General features: G+C 46.7%; 1 protein-coding gene across 1 annotated transcript in view; it reads left to right on the top strand.

The window, feature by feature from the left end:
* LOC118384602 (glutamate receptor ionotropic, NMDA 2B) overlaps positions 1–25,335 on the top strand; it is a 159,899-nt gene that overhangs the window by 101,685 nt on the left and 32,879 nt on the right. The window contains 4 exon segments of the mRNA XM_052518905.1: positions 12,908–13,051; positions 13,457–13,724; positions 17,087–17,197; positions 17,200–17,281. Of these exon segments, the coding sequence (XP_052374865.1) occupies positions 12,908–13,051; positions 13,457–13,724; positions 17,087–17,197; positions 17,200–17,281 (605 nt within the window).

Here is a 25,335-nt window from a genome sequence, read left to right on the forward strand (position 1 = left end):
TAACAGAATTACACTGAGACTGGGCCACATTCAGCATGCTGAATATGTTCTAACTTTATGTCGCTTTGGGGAAATTCCATGGTAACAGAATTACACTGAGACTGGGCCACATTCAGCATGCTGAATATGTTCTAACTTTATGTCGCTTTGGGGAAATTCCATGGTAACAGAATTACACTGAGACTGGGCCACATTCAGCATGCTGAATATGTTCTAACTTTATTCAGCATGCTTATGTCGCTTTGGGGAAATTCCATGGTAACAGAATTACACTGAGACTGGGCCACATTCAGCATGCTGAATATGTTCTAACTTTATGTCGCTTTGGGGAAATTCCATGGTAACAGAATTACACTGAGACTGGGCCACATTCAGCATGCTGAATATTCAGCATGCTGAATATGTTCAGAATTTATGTCGCTTTCAGCATGCTGAAATGTTCCTTTGGGGAAATTGGTAACAGAATTACACTGAGACTGGGCCACATTCAGCATGCTGAATATGTTCTAACTTTATGTCGCTTTGGGGAAATTCCATGGTAACAGAATTACACTGAGACTGGGCCACATTCAGCATGCTGAATATGTTCTAACTTTATGTCGCTTTGGGGAAATTCCATGGTAACAGAATTACACTGAGACTGGGCCACATTCAGCATGCTGAATATGTTCGAACTTTATGTCGCTTTGGGGAAATTCCATGGTAACAGAATTACACTGAGACTGGGTTCCACATTCAGCATGCTGAATATGTTCTAACTTTATGAACTTTATGTCGCTTTGGGGAAATTCCATGGTAACAGAATTACACTGAGACTGGGCCACATTCAGCATGCTGAATATGTTACACTGGGCCACAACTTTATGTCGCTTTATGTTTGGGGAAATTCCATGGTAACAGAATTACACTGAGACTGGGCCACATTCAGCATGCTGAATATGTTCAAACTTTATGTCGCTTTGGGAAATTCCATGGTAACAGAATTACACTGAGACTGGGCCACATTCAGCATGCTGAATATGTTCTAACTTTATGTCGCTTTGGGGAAATTCCATGGTAACAGAATTACACTGAGACTGGGCCACATTCAGCATGCTGAATATGTTCTAACTTTATGTCGCTTTGGGGAAATTCCATGGTAACAGAATTACACTGAGACTGGGCCACATTCAGCATGCTGAATATGTTCTAACTTTATGTCGCTTTGGGGAAATTCCATGGTAACAGAATTACACTGAGACTGGGCCACATTCAGCATGCTGAATATGTTCAAACTTTATGTCGCTTTGGGGAAATTCCATGGTAACAGAATTACACTGAGACTGGGCCACATTCAGCATGCTGAATATGTTCTAACTTTATGTCGCTTTGGGGAAATTCCATGGTAACAGAATTACACTGAGACTGGGCCACATTCAGCATGCTGAATATGTTCTAACTTTATGTCGCTTTGGGGAAATTCCATGGTAACAGAATTACACTGAGACTGGGCCACATTCAGCATGCTGAATATGTTCGAACTTTAAGTCGCTTTGGGGAAATTCCATGGTAACGGAATTACACTGAGACTGGGCCACATTCAGCATGCTGAATATGTTCAAACTTTAAGTCGCTTTGGGGAAATTCCATGGTAACAGAATTACACTGAGACTGGTTCCACATTCAGCATGCTGAATATGTTCTAACTTTATGTCGCTTTGGGGAAATTCCATGGTAACAGAATTACACTGAGACTGGGCCACATTCAGCATGCTGAATATGTTCTAACTTTATGTCGCTTTGGGGAAATTCCATGGTAACAGAATTACACTGAGACTGGGCCACATTCAGCATGCTGAATATGTTCAAACTTTATGTCGCTTTGGGGAAATTCCATGGTAACAGAATTACACTGAGACTGGGCCACATTCAGCATGCTGAATATGTTCTAACTTTATGTCGCTTTGGGGAAATTCCATGGTAACAGAATTACACTGAGACTGGGCCACATTCAGCATGCTGAATATGTTCTAACTTTATGTCGCTTTGGGGAAATTCCATGGTAACAGAATTACACTGAGACTGGGCCACATTCAGCATGCTGAATATGTTCGAACTTTAAGTCGCTTTGGGGAAATTCCATGGTAACGGAATTACACTGAGACTGGGCCACATTCAGCATGCTGAATATGTTCAAACTTTAAGTCGCTTTGGGGAAATTCCATGGTAACAGAATTACACTGAGACTGGGCCACATTCAGCATGCTGAATATGTTCTAACTTTATGTCGCTTTGGGGAAATTCCATGGTAACAGAATTACACTGAGACTGGGCCACATTCAGCATCCTGAATATGTTCTAACTTTATGTCGCTTTGGGGAAATTCCACGGTAACAGAATTACACTGATATATATCAAACAAAAACCATTGACTTAAAATTATAACAAACAATAAAACATCGAATTTCCACTGAAAATGTAACAAAAACACATTTACAGGAATAACTGTGCAAATACAAAGTTTGGTAACAGAATAAAACTGAGGGAGATTCTGTTACCAAACTTTGCATCTGCACAGTTTTCCCAGTAAATGTTTTTATTTATTTACTGTGTAAATTGTTCAAAGAAGTCATTGTTGTATAGTTTGTTACATTTTGAAATATTTGTTTGTTTGTTTGGCTTACATTTAAAAGAAATCTGAGTGTAGTTCTGTTGCCATGGAAAGCGACTTTCCATGGCAGTGAACACATATTCAGTATGCTGTATGTGGCCCATTGCAGGAAATGAACCTACCATTTTGCTGTCGAAAGCACCCTGATATGATGATTATATAACAAGTATATCTACTGGGGTCAAGTCCCGGTCACTCAACTTTTTATTATAGCTGTGCAGTTTTGGAAGGATCTCGTCAATGTTTTACATCATTTCGTTTTATTCTACATTGTCCTACTTCATTAAAATATAATTTTAGATGTCATCCATATGTATGCCAACTATAACAAAGTAACCCTCTTTTTCACTCTCTACCCTTTCTCGTGCTATCTCTTCTTCTTTTCAAATTCAGTTCAAAGGTGAACTTTATTGGCTTATTGGCATGACTGCTGTGTTGCCAAAGCAGTTGAACACTGGATCAGCAGCACATCACTGTAGAGCAGCCTCCCTCCCTCCCTCCCTCCCTCCCTCCCTCCCTCTCACATTCAGGTTCAAAAGAGTCTTTATTGGCATGACATGGTTATACATGTACTGCTCCAGTGTTAACACACAGCTAGTGCAGTAACGACAACCTCTTCCTCTCTGTCTGTTCTCTCTCTCCAATAATACTTCTCTATATTGTTGGTGGGTTCCATGGGCTCCCAAGTGGCGCAGCGGTGTAAGACACTGCATCTCAGTGCAAGAGGTGTCACTACAGTCCTTGGTTCGAATCCAGGCTGCATCACATCTGGCTGCGATTGGGAGTCCCATAGGGCGGCGCACAATTGGGCCGGGGTAGGCCGTCATTGTAAAATAAAAATGTGTTCTTAACTGACTTACCTAGTTAAATATATAAAAATACAAGTAAAAAGAATGTCTGTGTGCTCTGCCGAATGTGTGTGAGAGGAGAGAGAATAGATTGGAGTGAATTAAACATTTTTGATGTTGTAAAGGAGGTTACTGGGTTTACTGGCCATTGTTCCATTTACATATTGTTGTGTTTAAAAGCTTTGACAGCATCGCCTTTCATGCCAGTCTGAATCACAGGGAGAGCTAGTTTGTGTGTGTGTGTGTGTGTGTGTGTGTGTGTGTGTGTGTGTGTGTGTGTGTGTGTGTGTGTGTGTGTGTGTGTGTGTGTGTGTGTGTGTGTGTGTGTGTGTGTTGGAGAGGGAGACAGATAAAGGAAAGTATGAGAGGTGGAAAGAGATGCTTGTCCTGTTGTCCCACTTGTCAGACCAAGTCAGAGAGTTAACCAGGGACTGATACTCGTAACAATTCATGAGTCCAGTGGCAGGTTGGATGCTCTCCCACCAGAACCTAAAAAGCCACAGCAGACACATGCCTTGTAGGAGTTTTGTCAGCCAGCCACGGCCCAAGGGCACGTTAGTGTGCCAGTGTCACGCCTGGCAGAACGAGGGCACACACACACACACACACACACACATAAGCGACCTGAATATGGCATGGCAAGGGGACTGTTGAGGTATCAGTGATTTAAAAAGGAGGAGGGGTTTTGGGAGGCTCAGTGACAAAGCAGAGTGAGAGGCAGCTAGGGAAGGAGGAGGGGTCTTGGGAGGCTCAGTGACAAAGCAGTGAGAGGCAGCAAGGGAAGGAGGAGGGGTCTTGGGAGGCTCAGTGACAAAGCAGTGAGAGGCAGCTAGGGAAGGAGGAGGGGTCTTGGGAGGCTCAGTGACAAAGCAGTGAGAGGCAGCTAGGGAAGGAGGAGGGGTCATGGGAGGCTCAGTGACAAAGCAGTGAGAGGCAGCTAGGGAAGGAGGAGGGGTCTTGGGAGGCTCAGTGACAAAGCAGTGAGAGGCAGCTAGGGAAGGAGGAGGGGTCTTGGGAGGCTCAGTGACAAAGCAGTGAGAGGCAGCTAGGGAAGGAGGAGGGGTCTTGGTAGGCTCAGTGACAAAGCAGTGAGGGCAGCTAGGGAAGGAGGAGGGGTCATGGGAGGCTCAGTGACAAAGCAGTGAGAGGCAGCTAGGGAAGGAGGAGGGGTCTTGGGAGGCTCAGTGACAAAGCAGTGAGAGGCAGCTAGGGAAGGAGGAGGGGTCTTGGGAGGCTCAGTGACAAAGCAGTGAGAGGCAGCTGACAAAGCAGTGAGAGGCAGCTAGGGGGGAGGGGTCTTGGGAGGCTCAGTGACAAAGCAGTGAGAGGCAGCTAGGGAAGGAGGAGGGGTCATGGGAGACTCAGTGACAAAGCAGTGAGAGGCAGCTAGGGAAGGAGGAGGGGTCTTGGGAGGCTCAGTGACAAAGCAGTGAGAGGCAGCTAGGGAAGGAGGAAGGGTCTTGGGAGGCTCAGTGACAAAGCAGTGAGAGGCAGCTAGGGAAGGAGGAGGGATCTTGGGAGGCTCAGTGACAAAGCAGTGAGAGGCAGCTAGGGAAGGAGGAGGGATCTTGGGAGGCTCAGTGACAAAGTAGTGAGAGGCAGCTAGGGAAGGAGGAGGGGTCTTGGGAGGCTCAGTGACAAAGCAGTGAGAGGCAGCTAGGGAAGGAGGAGGGGTCTTGGGAGGCTCAGTGACAAAGCAGTGAGAGGCAGCTAGGGAAGGAGGAGGGGTCTTGGGAGGCTCAGTGACAAAGCAGTGAGAGGCAGCTAGGGAAAGAGGAGGGACTGTGTAGATTGGCTTATTGTCTTACCCTGTCTTGTAACATGTCCCCCTTTGGAAATACTCCTGTCATGCCAATAAAGCAGATTTGAATTTTAATCTGGTTAATTGGTGGGAGCACGGGTAAGGAGGAGCTGCGAGGGAGGGAGAAAAAGGAGAAAGCGGGTGGTCTTTTCACACTGACAGTGACGGAGAGCGTACACATAGAAACTCAGACACTCGCTCACACAGAGACCTAGTTGACCTGTCTGAGCTGTCCATGAGGTGGGGATGTATTCTGGGTGCAGGGTTAGAGGCTGACCACTGCCCCTGTCCTACCCTGCTCTGCCATGTGTGTGTGGGCGTGTGAGAGTGAGCGCATTGAGGCAAACCTGGTGTTATCTCGAGCTCTGTGGGTGCTGGCACGGGGAGTCAGTGTCTGTTAGCGCAGCGACGTCTGAGTGTGAAGTGGCGAGACGCGACAACAGCATGACCATGGCTCAGGGCCTGATGTGGTGGAGAAAGAGGACAGGTGAAATTTAGGATGAGGGAGGGAGGGAGGGAGGGAGGGAGGACGTGCAGCAAAGGAATGACATTGGCCACCTGCAAAGGACTAACCTACTGTAAGACGGGGGTTTGAGTGCATGTCATGACCACAGGACTAACCTACTGTAAGACGGGGGTTTGAGTGCATGTCATGACCACAGGACTAACCTACTGTAAGACGGGGGTTTGAGTGCATGTCATGACCACAGGACTAACCAACTGTAAGACTGGGGTTTGAGTGCATGTCATGACCACAGGACTAACCTACTGTAAGACGGGGGTTTGAGTGCATGTCATGACCACAGGACTAACCTACTGTAAGACGGGGGTTTGAGTGCATGTCATGACCACAGGACTAACCTACTGTAAGACGGGGGTTTGAGTGCATGTCATGACCACAGGACTAACCAACTGTAAGACTGGGGTTTGAGTGCATGTCATGACCACAGGACTAACCTACTGTAAGACTGGGGTTTGAGTGCATGTCATGACCACAGGACTAACCTACTGTAAGACGGGGGTTTGAGTGCATGTCATGACCACAGGACTAACCTACTGTAAGACGGGGTTTGAGTGCATGTCATGACCACAGGACTAACCTACTGTAAGACGGGGGTTTGAGTGCATGTCATGACCACAGGACTAACCTACTGTAAGACGGGGGTTTGAGTGCATGTCATGACCACAGGACTAACCTACTGTAAGACGGGGGTTTGAGTGCATGTCATGACCACAGGACTAACCTACTGTAAGACGGGGGTTTGAGTGCATGTCATGACCACAGGACTAACCTACTGTAAGACGGGGGTTTGAGTGCATGTCATGACCACAGGACTAACCTACTGTAAGACGGGGGTTTGAGTGCATGTCATGACCACAGGACTAACCTACTGTAAGATGGGGGTTTTGAGTGCATGTCATGACCACAGGACTAACCTACTGTAAGACGGGGTTTGAGTGCATGTCATGACCACAGGACTAAACCGGGGTTTGAGTGCATGTCATGACCACAGGACTAACCTACTGTAAGACGGGGTTTGAGTGCATGTCATGACCACAGGACTAACCTACTGTAAGACGGGGTTTGAGTGCATGTCATGACCACAGGACTAACCTACTGTAAGACGGGGGTTTGAGTGCATGTCATGACCACAGGACTAACCTACTGTAAGACGGGGTTTGAGTGCATGTCATGACCACAGGACTAACCTACTGTAAGATGGGGGTTTGAGTGCATGTCATGACCACAGGACTAACCTACTGTAAGACGGGGTTTGAGTGCATGTCATGACCACAGGACTAACCTACTGTAAGACGGGGTTTGAGTTCATGTCATGACCACAGGACTAACCTACTGTAAGACGGGGGGTTTGAGTGCATGTCATGACCACAGGACTAACCTACTGTAAGACGGGGGTTTTGAGTGCATGTCATGACCACAGGACTAACCAACTGTAAGACGGGGGTTTGAGTGCATGTCATGACCACAGGACTAACCTACTGTAAGACGGGGGTTTGAGTGCATGTCATGACCACAGGACTAACCTACTGTAAGACAGGGGTTTGAGTGCCTCATGACCACAGGACTAACCTACTGTAAGACGGGGTTTTGAGTGTGTCATGACCACAGGACTAACCTACTGTAAGACGGGGTTTTGAGTGCATGTCATGACCACAGGACTAACCTACTGTAAGACGGGGTTTTGAGTGCATGTCATGACCACAGGACATGTAAGACGGGGTTTTGAGTGCATGTCATGACCACAGTGGGCTGGTCAGTATTTCTGCAGCCTTTCTATTAAGACAGAGATGGTAATGGGTGGAAAGACGTCAGTCTGCTGCAGCCCTCAGTGGGTTGCCGTCTAAAGACAAGAAATGCGCCATAGAGAAACGGGTTTCAGTCAGCTAACGTCTCATGTCCGTTGGCTCTTCTTCTCTTGTCCCTGGAAGGGCTGCTGCGACGGGTGGTTACATTATAATCACAATCATGTTAGGGGCAAAATTAGCCAAATATTTTAATCAAGACCTGGGATTTTTAATTAGGGTTCAAAAAGTAGTTAGAATAAGGTCAGCGCTAATTAGGTGATGGTCTGACAAATGTGAGAACTAATTAAGTCTGCATGTGTTTGATTAAAGATAAGGAGGTTTTTATGATAAGAAATATGATGATGAAGCATGAGAGCAGGGAAGAGAGGGGAAGAGAGGGGAAGAGAGGCAGGTCTAATTGAGGTAGAGATAATACTTGTGTGAGTGAGAGAGCTGGAGAGAGACAGAGATAGAGAGACAGAGAGAGGGGGACAGAGAGAGAGAGAGAGACAGAGAGAGAGAGACAGAGAGAGGGGGACAGAGAGAGAGGGACATAGAGAGAGAGACAGAGAGAGACAGAGAGAGAGAGACAGAGAGAGAGGGACAGAGAGAGAGGGACAGAGAGAGAGAGACAGAGAGAGAGAGACAGAGAGAGAGGGACAGAGAGAGAGGGACAGAGAGAGAGGGACAGAGAGAGAGACAGAGAGAGAGGGACAGAGAGAGAGAGACAGAGAGAGAGAGACAGAGAGAGAGGGACAGAGAGAGACAGAGAGAGACAGAGAGAGAGGGACAGAGAGAGAGAGACAGAGAGAGATAGACAGAGAGAGAGGGACAGAGAGAGAGAGACAGAGAGAGAGGGACAGAGAGAGAGACAGAGAGAGTGACAGAGAGAGAGAGAGAGAGAGGGACAGAGAGAGAGGGACAGAGAGAGAGAGGGACAGAGAAAGAGGGACAGAGAGAGAGGGACAGAGAGAGAGGGACAGATAGAGAGAGGGACAGAGAAAGAGGGACAGATAGAGAGGGACAGAGAGAGAGGGACAGAGAGAAAGAGGGACAGAGAGAGAGGGACAGAGAGAGAGGGACAGATAGAGAGAGGGACAGAGAAAGAGGGACAGATAGAGAGGGACAGAGAGAGAGGGACAGAGAGAGAGGGACAGAATGAGACACAAGTGAGGGAACATGTTCATTACCTTTTTGGAAACTCATTTTGATTATGTATTCTGAGTGCATGCATTATTTGTGTTCATATCAGCATGTTTGATTGGACAATTCTGTTAGCAATTATGTACTTTATGAGGTGTGTGTGTATCCTGCACTGTAGATTTTAAACAAGCTAGTCTTCTAGCAAGACCCAGCTGTTCCTTCTCTCTCTCTCTCTCCCTCTTGCTCTCCTCTCTTTCTCTCCGTCTTGCTCTCCTGCCTCGCTCTTGCATCTCTACCCATCAGGCAGTGCAGAGCAGCAGTCAATAGCAATCCCCCCCTCGCTCATGTTCAAAGAACCCCTTATAGGCAGGATAGAAATATGCATTGTCAAAACCTTGGAGCAGACAGCACACTCACACAAGTAGAAAAACAGCAAATGGTGGTTATGAAAAAAATCAAATACATTGGAACATTCTTCAAAACGGCAAAAAATCTATATTGTTGCTGTTGGCAGAAACCAGGTCCTCTTACAGGCTTGCAGTAATGTAGAGCACACCCACATACGGAATACAATGTACATTGAATACTTGTGTGGGTTCAGGTGGCGTGGACTGTATGACCTCACTATACTGTATATGCTGTACTGTAGGTAACTTTGTCCCAGATCTGTTTGTGTGCAGTCCGTGTACATAACATACTGTACTCCTTACGCTGTGCATATAGTGCATAAATGTGTCCCTGTGTATTTTTGCCTCTTGCATACAGGTTGTGCCTGTATGCACGTATTCAGAGGCGGGCTGGGAGAAGCTCCATTTCTTTGTAGGCATTGGTGTGTCCCTGCGTGTGTAATTGAAATACCTGAGTTATTGACTCTCCCTCCGAGTCTAATGGCAGCTTGGTGAGTGTGTGAGCTCTCTCATTGGACAGCTGTGAGGCAGGCAGCCAGGCAGAGAGAGGAACTATCTCCGGCTCTGTCAGATAGGGCTGGTAATAGTCAGGGACCTCACGATGTTAGGTGCCGAAATGTATTGCGATTTACACGATTCTAGATTTATTGTGATCCCATACTGCGATTTTATGTTCCAAACAAATTGCTCACTATATGTCTGCTGCAGAGAGACAAGTGAGAGCCATGAGAAAATTAGTTTTTGATCAGTCAGGAAATAAAAGTGCTGAAGACATGGTGGCTCACTGTTTAAAAAGAAGATGGAGAACAAGCTATAAGATGAAATATTCTGGAGTTTTGGCGCAGGTACAGCCGACCAGCGCTAGCTAACGCTACCTAGAAAATATATACAGTATATGTGTTATTTTTACAAATTGATACTTGGAGTCAAAGTATCAATATAATATTGTCAAGAAATAGTATAGCGATATTTAACTGAATCGGTCATTCCCCCCTCACTACTGTCAGGGCTTCTGGGTGCTGCTGAGAGGAGGACATACATGTGCATCCTGTCTGTCTCTGACAGCACCAATCGTCTGTGGGTTAGCAGCTGTGGCTGGCGCTGCCCTGACTCCCTGGCCCGCTACTGCTCACTCACTCTGCAGTCTGTACCAGGTCACAGCCCACCAGCCACCCGCTGCCCTCATTGTTACCATAGACCCCCCCTCCCTCCATACTCACCATCTCTCACGATCCATTGCTCTCTCTGACTAATTTCTCTCCCTCCTTTCTTTTCTGTCGATTCCTCTCTCTTTTAACCTCTTCGTTCCTCACCCAGCGTACTCTCTCTGTCTCTGTCTGTTTCTCTTTTACCCTCTTCGTTCCTCACCCAGCCTCCTCTCTCTGTCTCTGTCTGTCTCTCTCTTTTACCCTCTTCGTTCCTCACCCAGCCTCCTCTCTCTGTCTCTCTTTTACCCTCTTCGTTCCTCACCCAGCGTACTCTCTCTGTCTCTGTCTGTCTCTCTTTTACCCTCTTCGTTCCTCACCCAGCGTACTCTCTCTGTCTCTGTCTGTCTCTCTTTTACCCTCTTCGTTCCTCACCCAGCCTCCTCTCTCTGTCTCTGTCTGTCTCTCTCTTTTACCCTCTTCGTTACTCACCCAGCCTCCTCTCTCTGTCTCTGTCTGTCTCTCTTTTACCCTCTTCGTTCCTCACCCAGCCTCCTCTCTCTGTCTCTGTCTCTCTCTTTTTTACCCTCTTCGTTCCTCACCCAGCCTCCTCTCTCTGTCTCTGTCTCTCTCTCTTTTACCCTCTTCGTTCCTCACCCAGCCTCCTCTCTCTGTCTCTGTCTGTCTCTCTTTTACCCTCTTCGTTCCTCACCCAGCCTCCTCTCTCTGTCTCTGTCTCTCTCTCTTTTACCCTCTTCGTTCCTCACCCAGCCTCCTCTCTCTGTCTCTGTCTCTCTCTCTTTTACCCTCTTCGTTCCTCACCCAGCCTCCTCTCTCTGTCTCTGTCTGTCTCTCTTTTACCCTCTTCGTTCCTCACCCAGCCTCCTCTCTCTGTCTCTGTCTGTCTCTCTTTTACCCTCTTCGTTCCTCACCCAGCCTCCTCTCTCTGTCTCTGTCTCTCTCTCTTTTACCCTCTTCGTTCCTCACCCAGCCTCCTCTCTCTGTCTCTGTCTGTCTCTCTTTTACCCTCTTCGTTCCTCACCCAGCCTCCTCTCTCTGTCTCTGTCTGTCTCTCTTTTACCCTCTTCGTTCCTCACCCAGCCTCCTCTCTCTGTCTCTGTCTCTCTCTCTTTTACCCTCTTCGTTCCTCACCCAGCCTCCTCTCTCTGTCTCTGTCTGTCTCTCTTTTACCCTCTTCGTTCCTCACCCAGCCTCCTCTCTCTGTCTCTGTCTCTCTCTCTTTTACCCTCTTCGTTCCTCACCCAGCCTCCTCTCTCTGTCTCTGTCTGTCTCTCTTTTACCCTCTTCGTTCCTCACCCAGCCTCCTCTCTCTGTCTCTGTCTCTGTCTGTCTCTCCCTTTATCCCCCAGTGTTGTTCCCTCTCTCCCCCTATTATTTAGCCTCTGTCTTTACGGTCCAGTACAGTAGACTGCAGTGGCTGCTTGGGACAGACAGAGACACACTCCCTCCTCAGGCATTTTAATGTGTGCTAATCGATACCCCAGCGCTCAGGGAGGTGATAATTCAGACTGACCTTAATTATTGTTGCTGTAAATGAAGCCAGTCTTTATTTGGCTCTGGGTCTTTTTTTCTCTCTCTTTTCGTCTTCTCTTTTTTTCCTTCTCCTCTTTTTTTTGCTAATGAAAATTCTGCAGACCTCTGGCTCTCTGAATGACTGCATGGGCCAGTACATTAACACTGCTCTTAGAAAGAGAGGAGGGGAGCTGCAGGGGACCGTGTGGAGGAGGGGGGCTGGAAACTCAATTATAACTGTGTCCTGGCAGTAATTTCACTGGAATAAATGGGACAGGGAGCGGGAGAGGAGATAGAGAGAGATCACAGGAGAGAGGGACATGAGAAAGAAAGTGGAAAAAGGGGATGAGATGGGATGAAGGTAGTGTGTAGAGGGACACATGGAGGAGGGCTAGAGGGTCAATCATGGCCTAGTGGAGAGGAGGGTACAGTGGAAATTTACATTGACTTAGACATGTAGAATATACTGTTGTGGAATATACTGTTGTGGAATATACTGTTGTGGAATATACTGTTGTGGAATATACTGTTTATTCACAGTTATTATGTATGACATATCATATGTAAGTGGCAAACACACACAGCATACTTATTCACCCCTTTCTGCTGTGCCTTTTCAGTGGTTTAGTCTGATCTCATTCATGTGGAAACAAGGTAACGGATCAACCCATGTGTTTCCCCTGGGTTGTAGAGGTTAGGCTTTGATGTTGAGTGAAGCATGGATTCCTAAGCCAAAGAGATTTCAATACCCTGCCCGGCTGACAGACACGCCATGGTTTTACACACTGACGCACACACTGACACACACAGAAACACGGCCGCACACACACACACGCACGCACGCACGCACGCACGCACACGCACGCACACACACACACACACACACACACACACACACACACACACACACACACACACACACACACACACACACACACACACACACACACACACACATACATACAGTACTGGGAAACAACTGCAGAGTGTTGTCTAGACCCCTCCTCTCCAGTTCAATATTCAATGTGGACATGTAACATAGCATCACTGACCTCCACTCTTCTGTTCCCCAGGATGACAACTCTATGTTCTTCCAGTTCGGCCCGTCCATCGAGCAGCAGGCCTCGGTCATGCTCAACATCATGGAGGAGTACGACTGGTACATCTTCTCCATCGTCACCACATACTACCCCGGATACCTGGACTTTGTCACCAAGGTAGCTCACTGATACACGCCCTCACGACAGGGTAGCTCTCTCTTTTTCCCTCCTTCCTTTGAATACTGCCACCAGGCTGTCCATGAGCAGACTGTAACGTCACCATGGACTTATAGTCTTAACTTCTAGGATAGTGATAGGAAGGCAACTACTAAGCCGGCAGCTAATCTCAACTTGTTCATGTAGTCAGGAAGTGTCAGTAGGTATTTAAATACTGTTGCGTTGAGAGAAACCAGATTGGCCCTGTCAAATGGCCTTTCAGCCCTCTCACACGCCTCTATCTTCCTCAATGTCCTTGAACACCTTTTGTGATAACTCAGTATGACAGATTATCATACCCAACCCTACCTCTCACCCACCTACTTCTTCCTCCCTGGTCCCTCCGTCCCTCCCTCTACCCTGTAGATCCGGAGCACCATAGAGAACAGCTTTGTGGGCTGGGAGCTGGAGGAGGTTCTGCTGCTGGACATGTCAGTGGACGATGGAGACTCAAAGATCCAGAACCAGCTGAAGAAGCTGCAGAGCCCCGTCATCCTGCTGTACTGCACTAAGGAGGAGGCCAACACCATCTTCGAAGTGGCCCACTCCGTAGGGATCACGGGCTACGGCTACACCTGGATCGTCCCCTCGCTGGTAGCTGGGGACGCTGAAGTGATCCCTGCCGAGTTCCCTACAGGTTGGTTTGGAATAAGTTCTATGTGATTTATCTCCATTTAAAGTGTATGATTGGTTTTGGTTTTGATGTTGATATATAGTTGGGAATATGTGGGACCAGGTAGCTGGTACTGATCAAATCCTAATCTGAAATCCATGCTCACAATGCATATTTTTGGGTGCAAAATCTTACATTGATATTTCTGCATGATTTACGATAAATCCTGGTAAATCGCTTGCATCTCAAGTTGATGGATATGGCCCTTAATAATAATGACCATGTTAGCTATGTAAATCATATGATGTGTGATGGTCGAGTGGGCGAGGTAATGAACATGTTTTTCTGCAGGTTTTAACTGTCCCTTGAGAAGGGTTGTCCTGCACATTAGTCTGTGACAGATGGCAGATACTGCATGAATTAAGGGTGTTTTGTGTCAAACTGTCAAAATCAACACTTCAGTTTATCACTATTGGATGAATTTACAGTATAGGCCTTACAGTAACCTTCAGAATGTGAATTGTCTCACTAAGTTCATATTTCTAGCACATGTAGGCCTATACCTTTAATGGAGAACTTACTAACTCATTTAGAGTACAAATAATGTGGTATGCGATATAGTTAAGGCCTGGTGTTTGCGATGGTTCAGTGTGAAGCCAAGGTGCACGCTAACATGCTAATTTGTTAACAGGCACGCTAAATACTTTTTGGCCATATTTGATGGCCTCCAATCCTCATAAGTAATTCCACTGATGCGTTCCTTAAGTGGCACTCTGGGGAAATACAGTATCTCAATCTCACCTCCTCCCCCTCCACTATCCCTCTCTCTCCTCCTGCTCCCCTATCCCTCTTTCTCCTCCTCCTCCTCTATCTCTCTCTCCTCCTCATCCTCCTCTATCCCTCTCTCTCCTCCTCCTCCTCTATCTCTCTCTCCTCCTCATCCTCCTCTATCCCTCTCTCTCCTCCTCCTCTATCCCTCTCTCCTCCTCCTCCTCTATCCCTCTCTCCTCCTCTATCCCTCTCCTCCTCGTCCTCTATCCCTCTCTCTCCCCCTCGTCTATCCCTTTCTCCTCCTCCTCCTCCTCCTCCTCCTCCTCCTCCTCCTCCTCCTCCTCCTCCTCCTCCTCCTCCTCCTCCTCCTCCTCCTCCTCCTCCTCCTCTATCCCTCTCTCTCTCTCCTCGTCCTCGTCCTCGTCCTCCTCCTCGTCCTCCTCTTCCCTCCTCTACCTCCTCCTCCTCCTCTATCACTCCCTCCTCCTCCTCCTCCTCTATCCCTCTCTCTCCTCCTCCACCTCCTCTATCCCTCTCTCTCCTCCTTCTCCTCTATCCCTCTCTCCTCCTCTATCCCTCTCTCTCCTCCTCCTCCTCCTCTATCACTCCCTCCTCCTCTATCCCTCTCTCTCCTCCTCCTCCTCCTCTATCCCTCTCTCTCCTCCTTCTCCTCTATCCCTCTCTCCTCCTCTATCCCTCTCTCTCCACCTCCTCTATCCCTCTCTCCTCCTCCTCCTCTATCCCTCTCTCCTCCTCTATCCCTCTCTCTCCACCTCCTCCTCTATCCCTCTCTCCACCTCCTCCTCTATCCCTCTCTCCTCCTCCTCATCTATCCCTCTCCCCTCCTCCTCCTCTATCCCTCTCTCCTTCTCCTCCTCTATCCTTTTTCCTCCTCCTCTATCCCTCTCTTTTCCTCCTCCTTCTCCTCCTCTATCCCTCTCTCTTTCCTCCTCCTCCTCCTCCTCCTCCTCCTCCTCCTCCTCCTCCTCTATCCCTCTCTCTCCTCCTTCTCCTCTATCATTTTCTCCTCCTCTATCCCTCTCTCCTCCTTCTCCTCCTCTATCCTCTTTCCTCCGCCTCTATCCTCTCTCCTCCTCCTCCTCCTCCTCCTCCCTCCTCCTCCTCCTCCTCCTCCTCCTCCTCCTCCTCCTCCTCCTCTCTCTCCTCCTCTATCCTCTTTCCTCCGCCTCTATCCCTCTCTCTCCTCCTCCTCCTCCCTCCTCCTCCTCCTCCTCCTCCTCCTCCTCCTCCTCCTCCTCCTCCTCCTCCTCCTCCTCCTCCTCCTCCTCCTCTCTCTCCTCCTCTATCCTCTTTCCTCCGCCTCTATCCCTCTCTCTCCTCCTCCTCCTCCTCTCTCTCTCCTCCTCCTCCTCCTCTCCTCCTCCTCCTCCTCCTCCTCCTCCTCCTCCTCCTCCTCCTCCTCCTCCTCCTCCTCTATCCTCTTTCCTCCACCTCTATCCCTCTCTCTCCTCCTCCTCCTCTCTCCTCCTCCTCCTCCTCTCTCCTCCTCCTCCTCCTCCTCCTCCTCCTCCTCCTCCTCCTCCTCTATCCCTCTCTCTCCTCCTCTGCCTCTATCCCTCTCTCTTTCGCAATTCACTTAAACACACATCTCGTAACACACATATATTGCTAACGTATTTAGCATGTGACCCTCCTAATCTTACATCACAGACAATGATGAGCTGTCTGGCACCAATGGCGGGGTTTTGTAATCAGGTCCTCCAATCAACATATAGAATGAGAAGGAGGGGCGGGGAGTAGAGGACTACTGCAGTTCAAATGGAAGGACAAGGGGTCTGGTTCTCAGAGCACAAGTGCTCATACACCTCTAAATCAACACCATTGTCCACCTCTTCCTGTTTACTCCCATTGCTAAGGGAGATGAGATTGTCTAAGTTGTTGCAACATTTTCCTCATGTCCGGAGATGGACAAGTCCCACTGGCTTCCAAGCAACCCTTTCCACTAGCATGCACACACTCTAGTTCTATAATATCATTTTTGTAGGGTGAATATAAAAGCCTTGAGAAAGTGTCAACAGAGTGTGACATTAGATATGGTCCTGGAGAGACTGAGCTGTCATCCCAGGGCCCCGTGGGTCTACAGGTTGGATGCTGTCTGTCTATTTCTGTCCAGTTGCCTGGTAATGGATTGGCCAGTCCCTGTCAAGTGGGCCGTAGCAGACAGAGAGGGCGTGAGGATGCAGTTTGACTGAGAAAAGAGGAGAGGGGTGGCTGTCAGTGGTGTGTGGCACACGCCTCATAGTGTGTTTAGCCCCTTGAGTGCATAACCTCTTTTCCTCTACTCTCATCCTCCATCTCCCCCTGTCACTCTCTCCTCTGTCTCCTCTGTCTCCTCTGTCTCCTCTGTCGACTGTATGTCATGGATCTCTCTCTTTCTCTCTTTCTGCTCTCCCTTTCTCTCTTTCTGCTCTCCCTTTCTTCCTATTCTCATCACTCATCACTTCATCACTTTCACCACTTCTTCCTATTCGCATCTGTTTCTGCCTCTTCCCTCCTTTCTCTCTCTCTTGCTCTCTCTATCCACCCCCTCCTTCTCATCCATCCCCCTCCTTCTCATCTCTCTCTATCTCCTTCTCTGTCTCTCTGTCTCTCTGGTTTAATCTCTGTGTCGTATGACGAGTGGGACTACGGCCTGGAGGCTCGCGTGCGCGATGGGGTGGCTGTCATCGCCATGGCAACCTCCACCATGATGCTCGACAGGGGGCACACACCCTGATGAAGTCTGAGTGCCACGGGGCCACGGACAAGAAGGGGCCCATTGCTGGGAACCCAAATGAGGTGCTCAGGTAAATCTGGGGCGGATCACCTATCAACCCTTTGAAATCTTTCAACATCTGCACACACATACACACACATCTCCCTCCCAAAACAGCCCCCCTCCCCGTGCTGCACCCCCACACCCAGACTTTCCTCTGCTGGGCCTTTTGAACTGGTTGTGATGCGGAGCATTCTGCCGCGCTTTAATTGGTCCCAGTGGCGTTTCAGTCTGAGAACAGTAGCCCGTTGTAGCCCGTTGTAGCCCGTTGTAGCCCGTTGTAGCCCGTTGCGCTGCTCTGTGGAACTGAGTGGGGTATTGCATTCCGGGGCAGTTCCACCCTACTCTGTGTTTTGCCACTCTGCCTCTATGTGTTGGGGGATTGTTGGGCATCCTGTTGGGACACCAAAGTGGGTTTGGCTGCTTACAAAAATCCTGTTTCCTCCACTGATTCGGGGCTTGTTGGGAGCGGCTGAGTGCTATTTCTGTTGCTGTATCACGGCAGCACCTGGGGATGCTCTGAGCTTTCTCTTGCACAAGCATTTCTGGTTACAGTTCAAAGCCTAACTGAGTGTAGCTCACTTCGGAAGCTCTGCCTGCTGTATTGTCTCACAGGAAGCTGTCAGGTGTCATTTCAGCGTAGGCCTCTTACGTTATGCCGTATTTGTTTGTCCCTGCCCAGTGCTTTTAGATAACGGCACAGCTACTTTCCCCGGTATATTGTCCTCTGTAATACTCTCCCCAGCCGCCTCTAACCCACTGTTTCATAATCAACTAGTCTGTGCATTTGATTAAATCATGCTGAACTGGTCTCAGATCGTGCTCTGGTTTTACTTGAACTAAACCTGTTTGTTGATAACCTCTGTCTTCAGGGGGTCAATGAGCTGATTAGCAGCAATCCCACAGATAGTCAGATAGACTCTTGCTAACTCAATCAGTGCTTCCTCTCATGTGATAGATACGGCACTATGGGGCTATGAGAGCAGCCTGAATGGATGCCAGGGGTTATCAGACCTATAACAGCCTATATAACTACGTATCGTCATTTTATTGTTTATTTTAATGTATCGGGGAAAAAAAGATAAACAAGTCTATGGCCACTTACACATGGCCTTTCTGTGGGACTCGAGCTGAAATATGTTGATATCTTGCTGTACTTCCCTTCAGGGTTCTTCACTTATTGAATCCCGGAGAGTTAGGGGACCTGATTGGTGCTATAAGTCATGTGTGGAAAAACAAAATGAAAATCCTGTATTTGCCCGAGGTATTTGTCAAGGATCTAGGACACCGGAATAAGGTTTCATATGTGAGAGGTGTGTTTTTTAAAATTCTAAATGAATGGTTATTTTTCTTTTCTTATAAGAGAATCATGTTGGAGACAGTAGAAACACACCATGGAATACATTGAATGACTTTTACCTGTACTTTTACTTACAGGTAGAGTATAGGATGGACCGTTCCATTAGTGGAACCTAAAGGCACCTGGATCATGGTCTAACAAAGCTGACTCTGACCCACCTCAACAGGAACAGGTTACATGTTAGAAATGAGCAGTGTGTTGGAAAAGGGTTCAAGTGCTTTTAAGTGTTGTGGAAATGTAGGTCTGCGGTAGTTTGTCTATTGGAGAAGACAAACAGTATTTTGACCCTGCATGGTCTTTGGATTGACCTCTGTCAGGTCCAGTCAGTAGGCAGCTGTAGTCCATAAACTCCTGCTGAGTATCTGTTATGGGGATGGAAGTGGGCCACTTCACAGAGCTTTTGGGCGATGGATGTAAAATGGTACCTGTTTATGATGGGGCTTTAATGGAACTGGGTCAGACTGCTGGTCTCTCTTTCTCTCTCTATTTCTGTCTTTATTTTTCTCTCTATTTCTCTCTCTATTTCTGTCTTTATTTCTCTCTCTATTTCTCTCTATTTCTCTCTCTATTTCTCTCTCTATTTCTCTCTCTATTTCTGTCTTTATTTCTCTCTCTATTTCTCTCTCTATTTCTGTCTTTATTTCTCTCTCTATTTCTCTCTCTATTTCTCTCTTTATTTCTCTCTCTATTTCTGTCTTTATTTCTCTCTCTATTTCTCTCTCTATTTCTGTCTTTATTTCTCTCTCTATTTCTCTCTATATTTCTCTCTCTATTTCTGTCTTATTTCAATTCAATTCAATTCAAGGGCTTTATTGGCATGGGAAACATGTGTTAACATTGCCAAAGCAAGTGAGGTAGACAACATACAAAGTGAATATATAAAGTGAAAAACAACTAAAATTAACAGTAAACATTACACATACAACAGTTTCAAAACAGTAAAGACATTACAAATGTCATATTATATATATATATATATATATATATATATATATATATATATATATATATATACACAATGTACAAATAATTAAAGGACACAAGATAAAATAAATAAGCATAAATATGGGTTGTATTTACAATGGTGTTTGTTCTTCACTGGTTGCCCTTTTCTCGTGGCAACAGGTCACAAATCTTGCTGCTGTGATGGCACACTGTGGAATTTCACCCAGTAGATATGGGAGTTTTTCAAAATTGGATATGTTTTCGAATTCTTTGTGGATCTGTGTGATCTGGGGAAATATGTCTCTCTAATATGGTCATACATTGGGCAGGAGGTTAGGAAGTGCAGCTCAGTTTCCACCTCATTTTGTGGGCAGTGAGCACATAGCCTGTCTTCTCTTGAGAGCCATGTCTGCCTACGGCGGCCTTTCTCAATAGCAAGGCTATGCTCACTGAGTCTGTACATAGTCAAAGCTTTCCTTAATTTTGGGTCAGTCACAGTGGTCAGGTATTCTGCCGCTGTGTACTCTCTGTGTAGGGCCAAATAGCATTCTAGTTTGCTCTGTTTTTTTGTTAATTCTTTCCAATGTGTTAAGTAATTATCTTTTTGTTTTCTCATGATTTGGTTGGGTCTAATTGTGCTGTTGTCCTGGGGCTCTGTAGGGTGTGTTTGTGTTTGTGAACAGAGCCCCAGGACCAGCTTGCTTAGGGGACTCTTCTCCAGGTTCATCTCTCTGTTTGTGATGGCTTTGTTATGGAAGGTTTGTGAATCGCTTCCTTTTAGGTGGTTGTAGAATTTAATGGCTCTTTTCTGGATTTTGATAATTAGTGGGTATCGGCCTAATTCTGCTCTGCATGCATTATTTGGTGTTTTACGTTGTACACGGAGGATATTTTTGCAGAATTCTGCGTGCAGAGTCTCAATTTGGTGTTTGTCCCATTTTGTGAAGTCTTGGTTGGTGAGCGGACCCCAGACCTCACAACCATAAAGGGCAATGGGCTCTATGACTGATTCAAGTATTTTTAGCCAAATCCTAATTGGTATGTTGAAATTTATGTTTCTTATGATGGCATAGAATGCCCTTCTTGCCTTGTCTCTCAGATCGTTCACACCTTTGTGGAAGTTACCTGTGGCGCTGATGTTTAGGCCAAGGTATGTATAGTTTTTTGTGTGCTCTAGGGCAACAGTGTCTAGATGGAATTTGTATTTGTGGTCCTGGTGACTGGACCTTTTTTGGAACACCATTATTTTGGTCTTACTGAGATTTACTGTCAGGGCCCAGGTCTGACTGTCTTTATTTCTCTCTCTATTTCTCTCGCTATTTCTCTCTCTATTTCTGTCTTTATTTCTCTCTCTATTTCTGTCTTTATTTCTCTCTTTAATTCTGTCTTTATTTCTTTCTTTCTCTCTCTCTTTATCTGTCTCTGTCTCCCTCTCTCTCGCCATCTCTCACTCTGTCGCACACACACACACTCACGCTCGCGCGCACACACACACACACACACACACACACACACACACACACACACACACACACACACACACACATAGGCAATATGGACCCTATTGTCATTTTCCATAGATTCTGTTTTTCAAAATTAATATCAGGGTTAATTTATTAAAACCTCCTAATCAGTATTTCACAATATTGCCTGTGTGTTCAGCGTACTGTATCTACATAATCTGACATGTGGCCTGTGTGTTCACCGTACTGTATCTACATAATCTGACATGTGGCCTGTGTGTTCACCGTACTGTATCTACATAATCTGACATGTGGCCTGTGTGTTCAGCGTACTGTATCTACATAATCTGACATGTGGCCTGTGTGTTCAGCGTACTGTATCTACATAATCTGACATGTGGCCTGTGTGTTCACTGTACTGTATCTACATAATCTGACATGTGGCCTGTGTGTTCACCGTACTGTATCTACATAATCTGACATGTGGCCTGTGTGTTCAGCGTACTGTATCTACATAATATGACATGTGGCCTGTGTGTTCACCGTACTGCATCTACATAATCTGACATGTGGCCTGTGTGTTCACCGTACTGTATCTACATAATCTGACATGTGGCCTGTGTGTTCAGCGTACTGTATCTACATAATCTGACATGTGGCCTGTGTGTTCACCGTACTGCATCTACATAATCTGACATGTGGCCTGTGTGTTCACCGTACTGTATCTACATAATCTGACATGTGGCCTGTGTGTTCACCGTACTGTATCTACATAATCTGGCATGTGGCCTGTGTGTTCACCGTACTGTATCTACATAATCTGACATGTGGCCTGTGTGTTCACCGTACTGATTCTACATAATCTGACATGTGGCCTGTGTGTTCACCGTACTGATTCTACATAATCTGACATGTGGCTTGTGTGTTCACCGTACTGTATCTACATAATCTGACATGTGGCCTGTGTGTTCACCGTACTGTATCTACATAATCTGACATGTGGCCTGTGTGTTCAGCGTACTGTATCTACATAATCTGACATGTGGCCTGTGTGTTCACCGTACTGTATCTACATAATCTGACATGTGGCCTGTGTGTTCACCGTACTGTATCTACATAATCTGACATGTGGCCTGTGTGTTCACCGTACTGTATCTACATAATCTGACATGTGGCCTGTGTGTTCAGCGTACTGTATCTACATAATCTGACATGTGGCCTGTGTGTTCAGCGTACTGTATCTACATAATCTGACATGTGGCCTGTGTGTTCACCGTACTGTATCTACATAATCTGACATGTGGCCTGTGTGTTCACCGTACTGTATCTACATAATCTGACATGTGGCCTGTGTGTTCAGCGTACTGTATCTACATAATCTGACATGTGGCCTGTGTGTTCAGCGTACTGTATCTACATAATCTGACATGTGGCCTGTGTGTTCACCGTACTGTATCTACATAATCTGACATGTGGCCTGTGTGTTCACCGTACTGTATCTACATAATCTGACATGTGGCCTGTGTGTTCAGCGTACTGTATCTACATAATCTGACATGTGGCCTGTGTGTTCAGCGTACTGTATCTACATAATCTGACATGTGGCCTGTGTGTTCACCGTACTGTATCTACATAATCTGACATGTGGCCTGTGTGTTCACCGTACTGTATCTACATAATCTGACATGTGGCCTGTGTGTTCACCGTACTGTATCTACATAATCTGACATGTGGCCTGTGTGTTCACCGTACTGTATCTACATAATCTGACATGTGGCCTGTGTGTTCAGCGTACTGTATCTACATAATCTGACATGTGGCCTGTGTGTTCACCGTACTGTATCTACATAATCTGACATGTGGCCTGTGTGTTCAGCGTACTGTATCTACATAATCTGACATGTGGCCTGTGTGTTCAGCGTACTGTATCTACATAATCTGACATGTGGCCTGTGTGTTCACCGTACTGTATCTACATAATCTGACATGTGGCCTGTGTGTTCAGCGTACTGTATCTACATAATCTGACATGTGGCCTGTGTGTTCAGCGTACTGTATCTACATAATCTGACATGTGGCCTGTGTGTTCAGCGTACTGTATCTACATAATCTGACATGTGGCCTGTGTGTTCACCGTACTGTATCTACATAATCTGACATGTGGCCTGTGTGTTCACCGTACTGTATCTACATAATCTGACATGTGGCCTGTGTGTTCACCGTACTGTATCTACATAATCTGACATGTGGCCTGTGTGTTCACCGTACTGTATCTACATAATCTGACATGTGGCCTGTGTGTTCACCGTACTGTATCTACATAATCTGACATGTGGCCTGTGTGTTCACCGTACTGTATCTACATAATCTGACATGTGGCCTGTGTGTTCACCGTACTGTATCTACATAATCTGACATGTGGCCTGTGTGTTCAGCGTACTGTATCTACATAATCTGACATGTGGCCTGTGTGTTCACCGTACTGTATCTACATAATCTGACGTGTGGCCTGTGTGCGTTAATGACCCGTCCTCCCCTGGGCTTTATGCGTTGACTAAGAGGAAGGGGTGTATATAGGTGTGTGGTGATTGTACTGAGAGAGAGAGAGAGCCAGGAGGGCAGTGAGTGGGAGAACGTGACATAGGCAGGAGGGCAGTGAGTGGGAGAACGTGACATAGGCAGGAGGGCAGTGAGTGGGAGAACGTGACATAGGCAGGAAAGTTAAACACATTTCACAGCAAAGAACAGTATCGTTACAGAGATGGAGAGAAACAGGGGGTAGAAGTGAAGTGAAGAGAGAAATATGGCCTGTCTCCCTCCCTCTCTTTCCCCTCTTCTCTCTCTCTCTCTCTCTCTCTCTCTCTCTCTCTCTCTCTCTCTCTCTCTCTCTCTCTCTCTCTCTCTCTCTCTCTCTCTCTCTCTCTCTCTCTCTCTCTGTGAGATTATGGTTCCCATAGCAACGCAGCAGATTGGCTTGGAAATCTTGGTGGTTGTGGGTACCATGGCAACACATTACATATGCTTGTGTGAGTCTCTGTGTCGCCGTTGTCAACGTGTGTAGGATGGTACAGTATACACATTCGCACATAAATACCCCACATGTACATTGTCATGCGTACCTTATACCATCCTAAACATTCAAGAGGACACATTCTCCAGTCACCTTGTAAATGGTTTATAATTTATGCAGCATATTCCACAGGCTTTGCGTCGGTGCCAAGGTTGCTTCTGATTCACATGGCATTTCTAACAGACGGTTCTCTATTAGTTCTCCACTTAATATTTCATACTTTGTCTTTCCACGTGCAGTAGAGAGAGTGAAAAGTAGAAATGTTTGAAGGACGTTGTAAATCCTGTGTTTTGGACCCGTGACATTTCGGAGCACACAGAACAAGAAGGTTGTTTTCCGGTTTCCATCTACCTGTTTACCTATCATGCCATTCTGTCAAGCAAATCCACAGCCTCTCCCACTCCCCTACACACATCATACCACGGTGCAGCGGTGTACTGTGTCCCTCTCATTACGCAACATACAGGTAACAGCCAAAAGGAAACACCACAATAAAGTGTCTTAATAGAGTGTTGAGCCAGAACAGCTTCCATGCACCTCGGCACAGATTCTACAAGTGTCTGGAACTCTATTGGAGGGATGTGAGACCATTCTTCCACCAGAAATTCCATCATTTGATGTTTTGTTGACGGTGGTGGAAAACGCTTTCATGCTCATCAAACTATTCAGTGACCACTCAGGGCATTGTCATCTTATGTGGGCATAGACATGTGAGCCAAAATAATGGCCTGCCCAGATTTTTTATACATGACCCTAAGCATGATGGGATGTTAAAGTGCTTAATTAACTCAGGAACCACGCCTGCTTTCAATAAACTATGAATCCCTCATTTACTCAAGTGTTTCCATTATTTTGGCAGTTACATGTAGATATCACAGTCAACACTCCCTTTTCCGTGTGTGGATGTGTGTGGATGTGTGTGGATGTGTGTGGATGTGTGACTGTGACTCCATGCTGGCATGCTGAGGTCTGTGGAGAGCTGCTCTGTGTGGAGAGGAAGTGAGGGCTCGGGTCCTCAGGGAAGCGGATGGGAGAACATTGATAGTGGTGAGCTTTTCTAGTGGTTCAGTATGTGTAGTTACTGGTATGCAGTGTGCCGGTCTGCCTGGCTAGTGTTGCCGGGCATGTTGTTGGGCATGCTGCTTAGCTCTCAATGCAGAGACCATTCAGTTCAGGAGGGTAGCACAACAATAAGCATGTGCAGTACGGACACACACACACACATACACACGTCACTCTCAGCTCCA

Source organism: Oncorhynchus keta, chromosome 5, assembly GCF_023373465.1.
Source record: "Oncorhynchus keta strain PuntledgeMale-10-30-2019 chromosome 5, Oket_V2, whole genome shotgun sequence".
Lineage (NCBI taxonomy): Eukaryota > Metazoa > Chordata > Actinopteri > Salmoniformes > Salmonidae > Oncorhynchus > Oncorhynchus keta.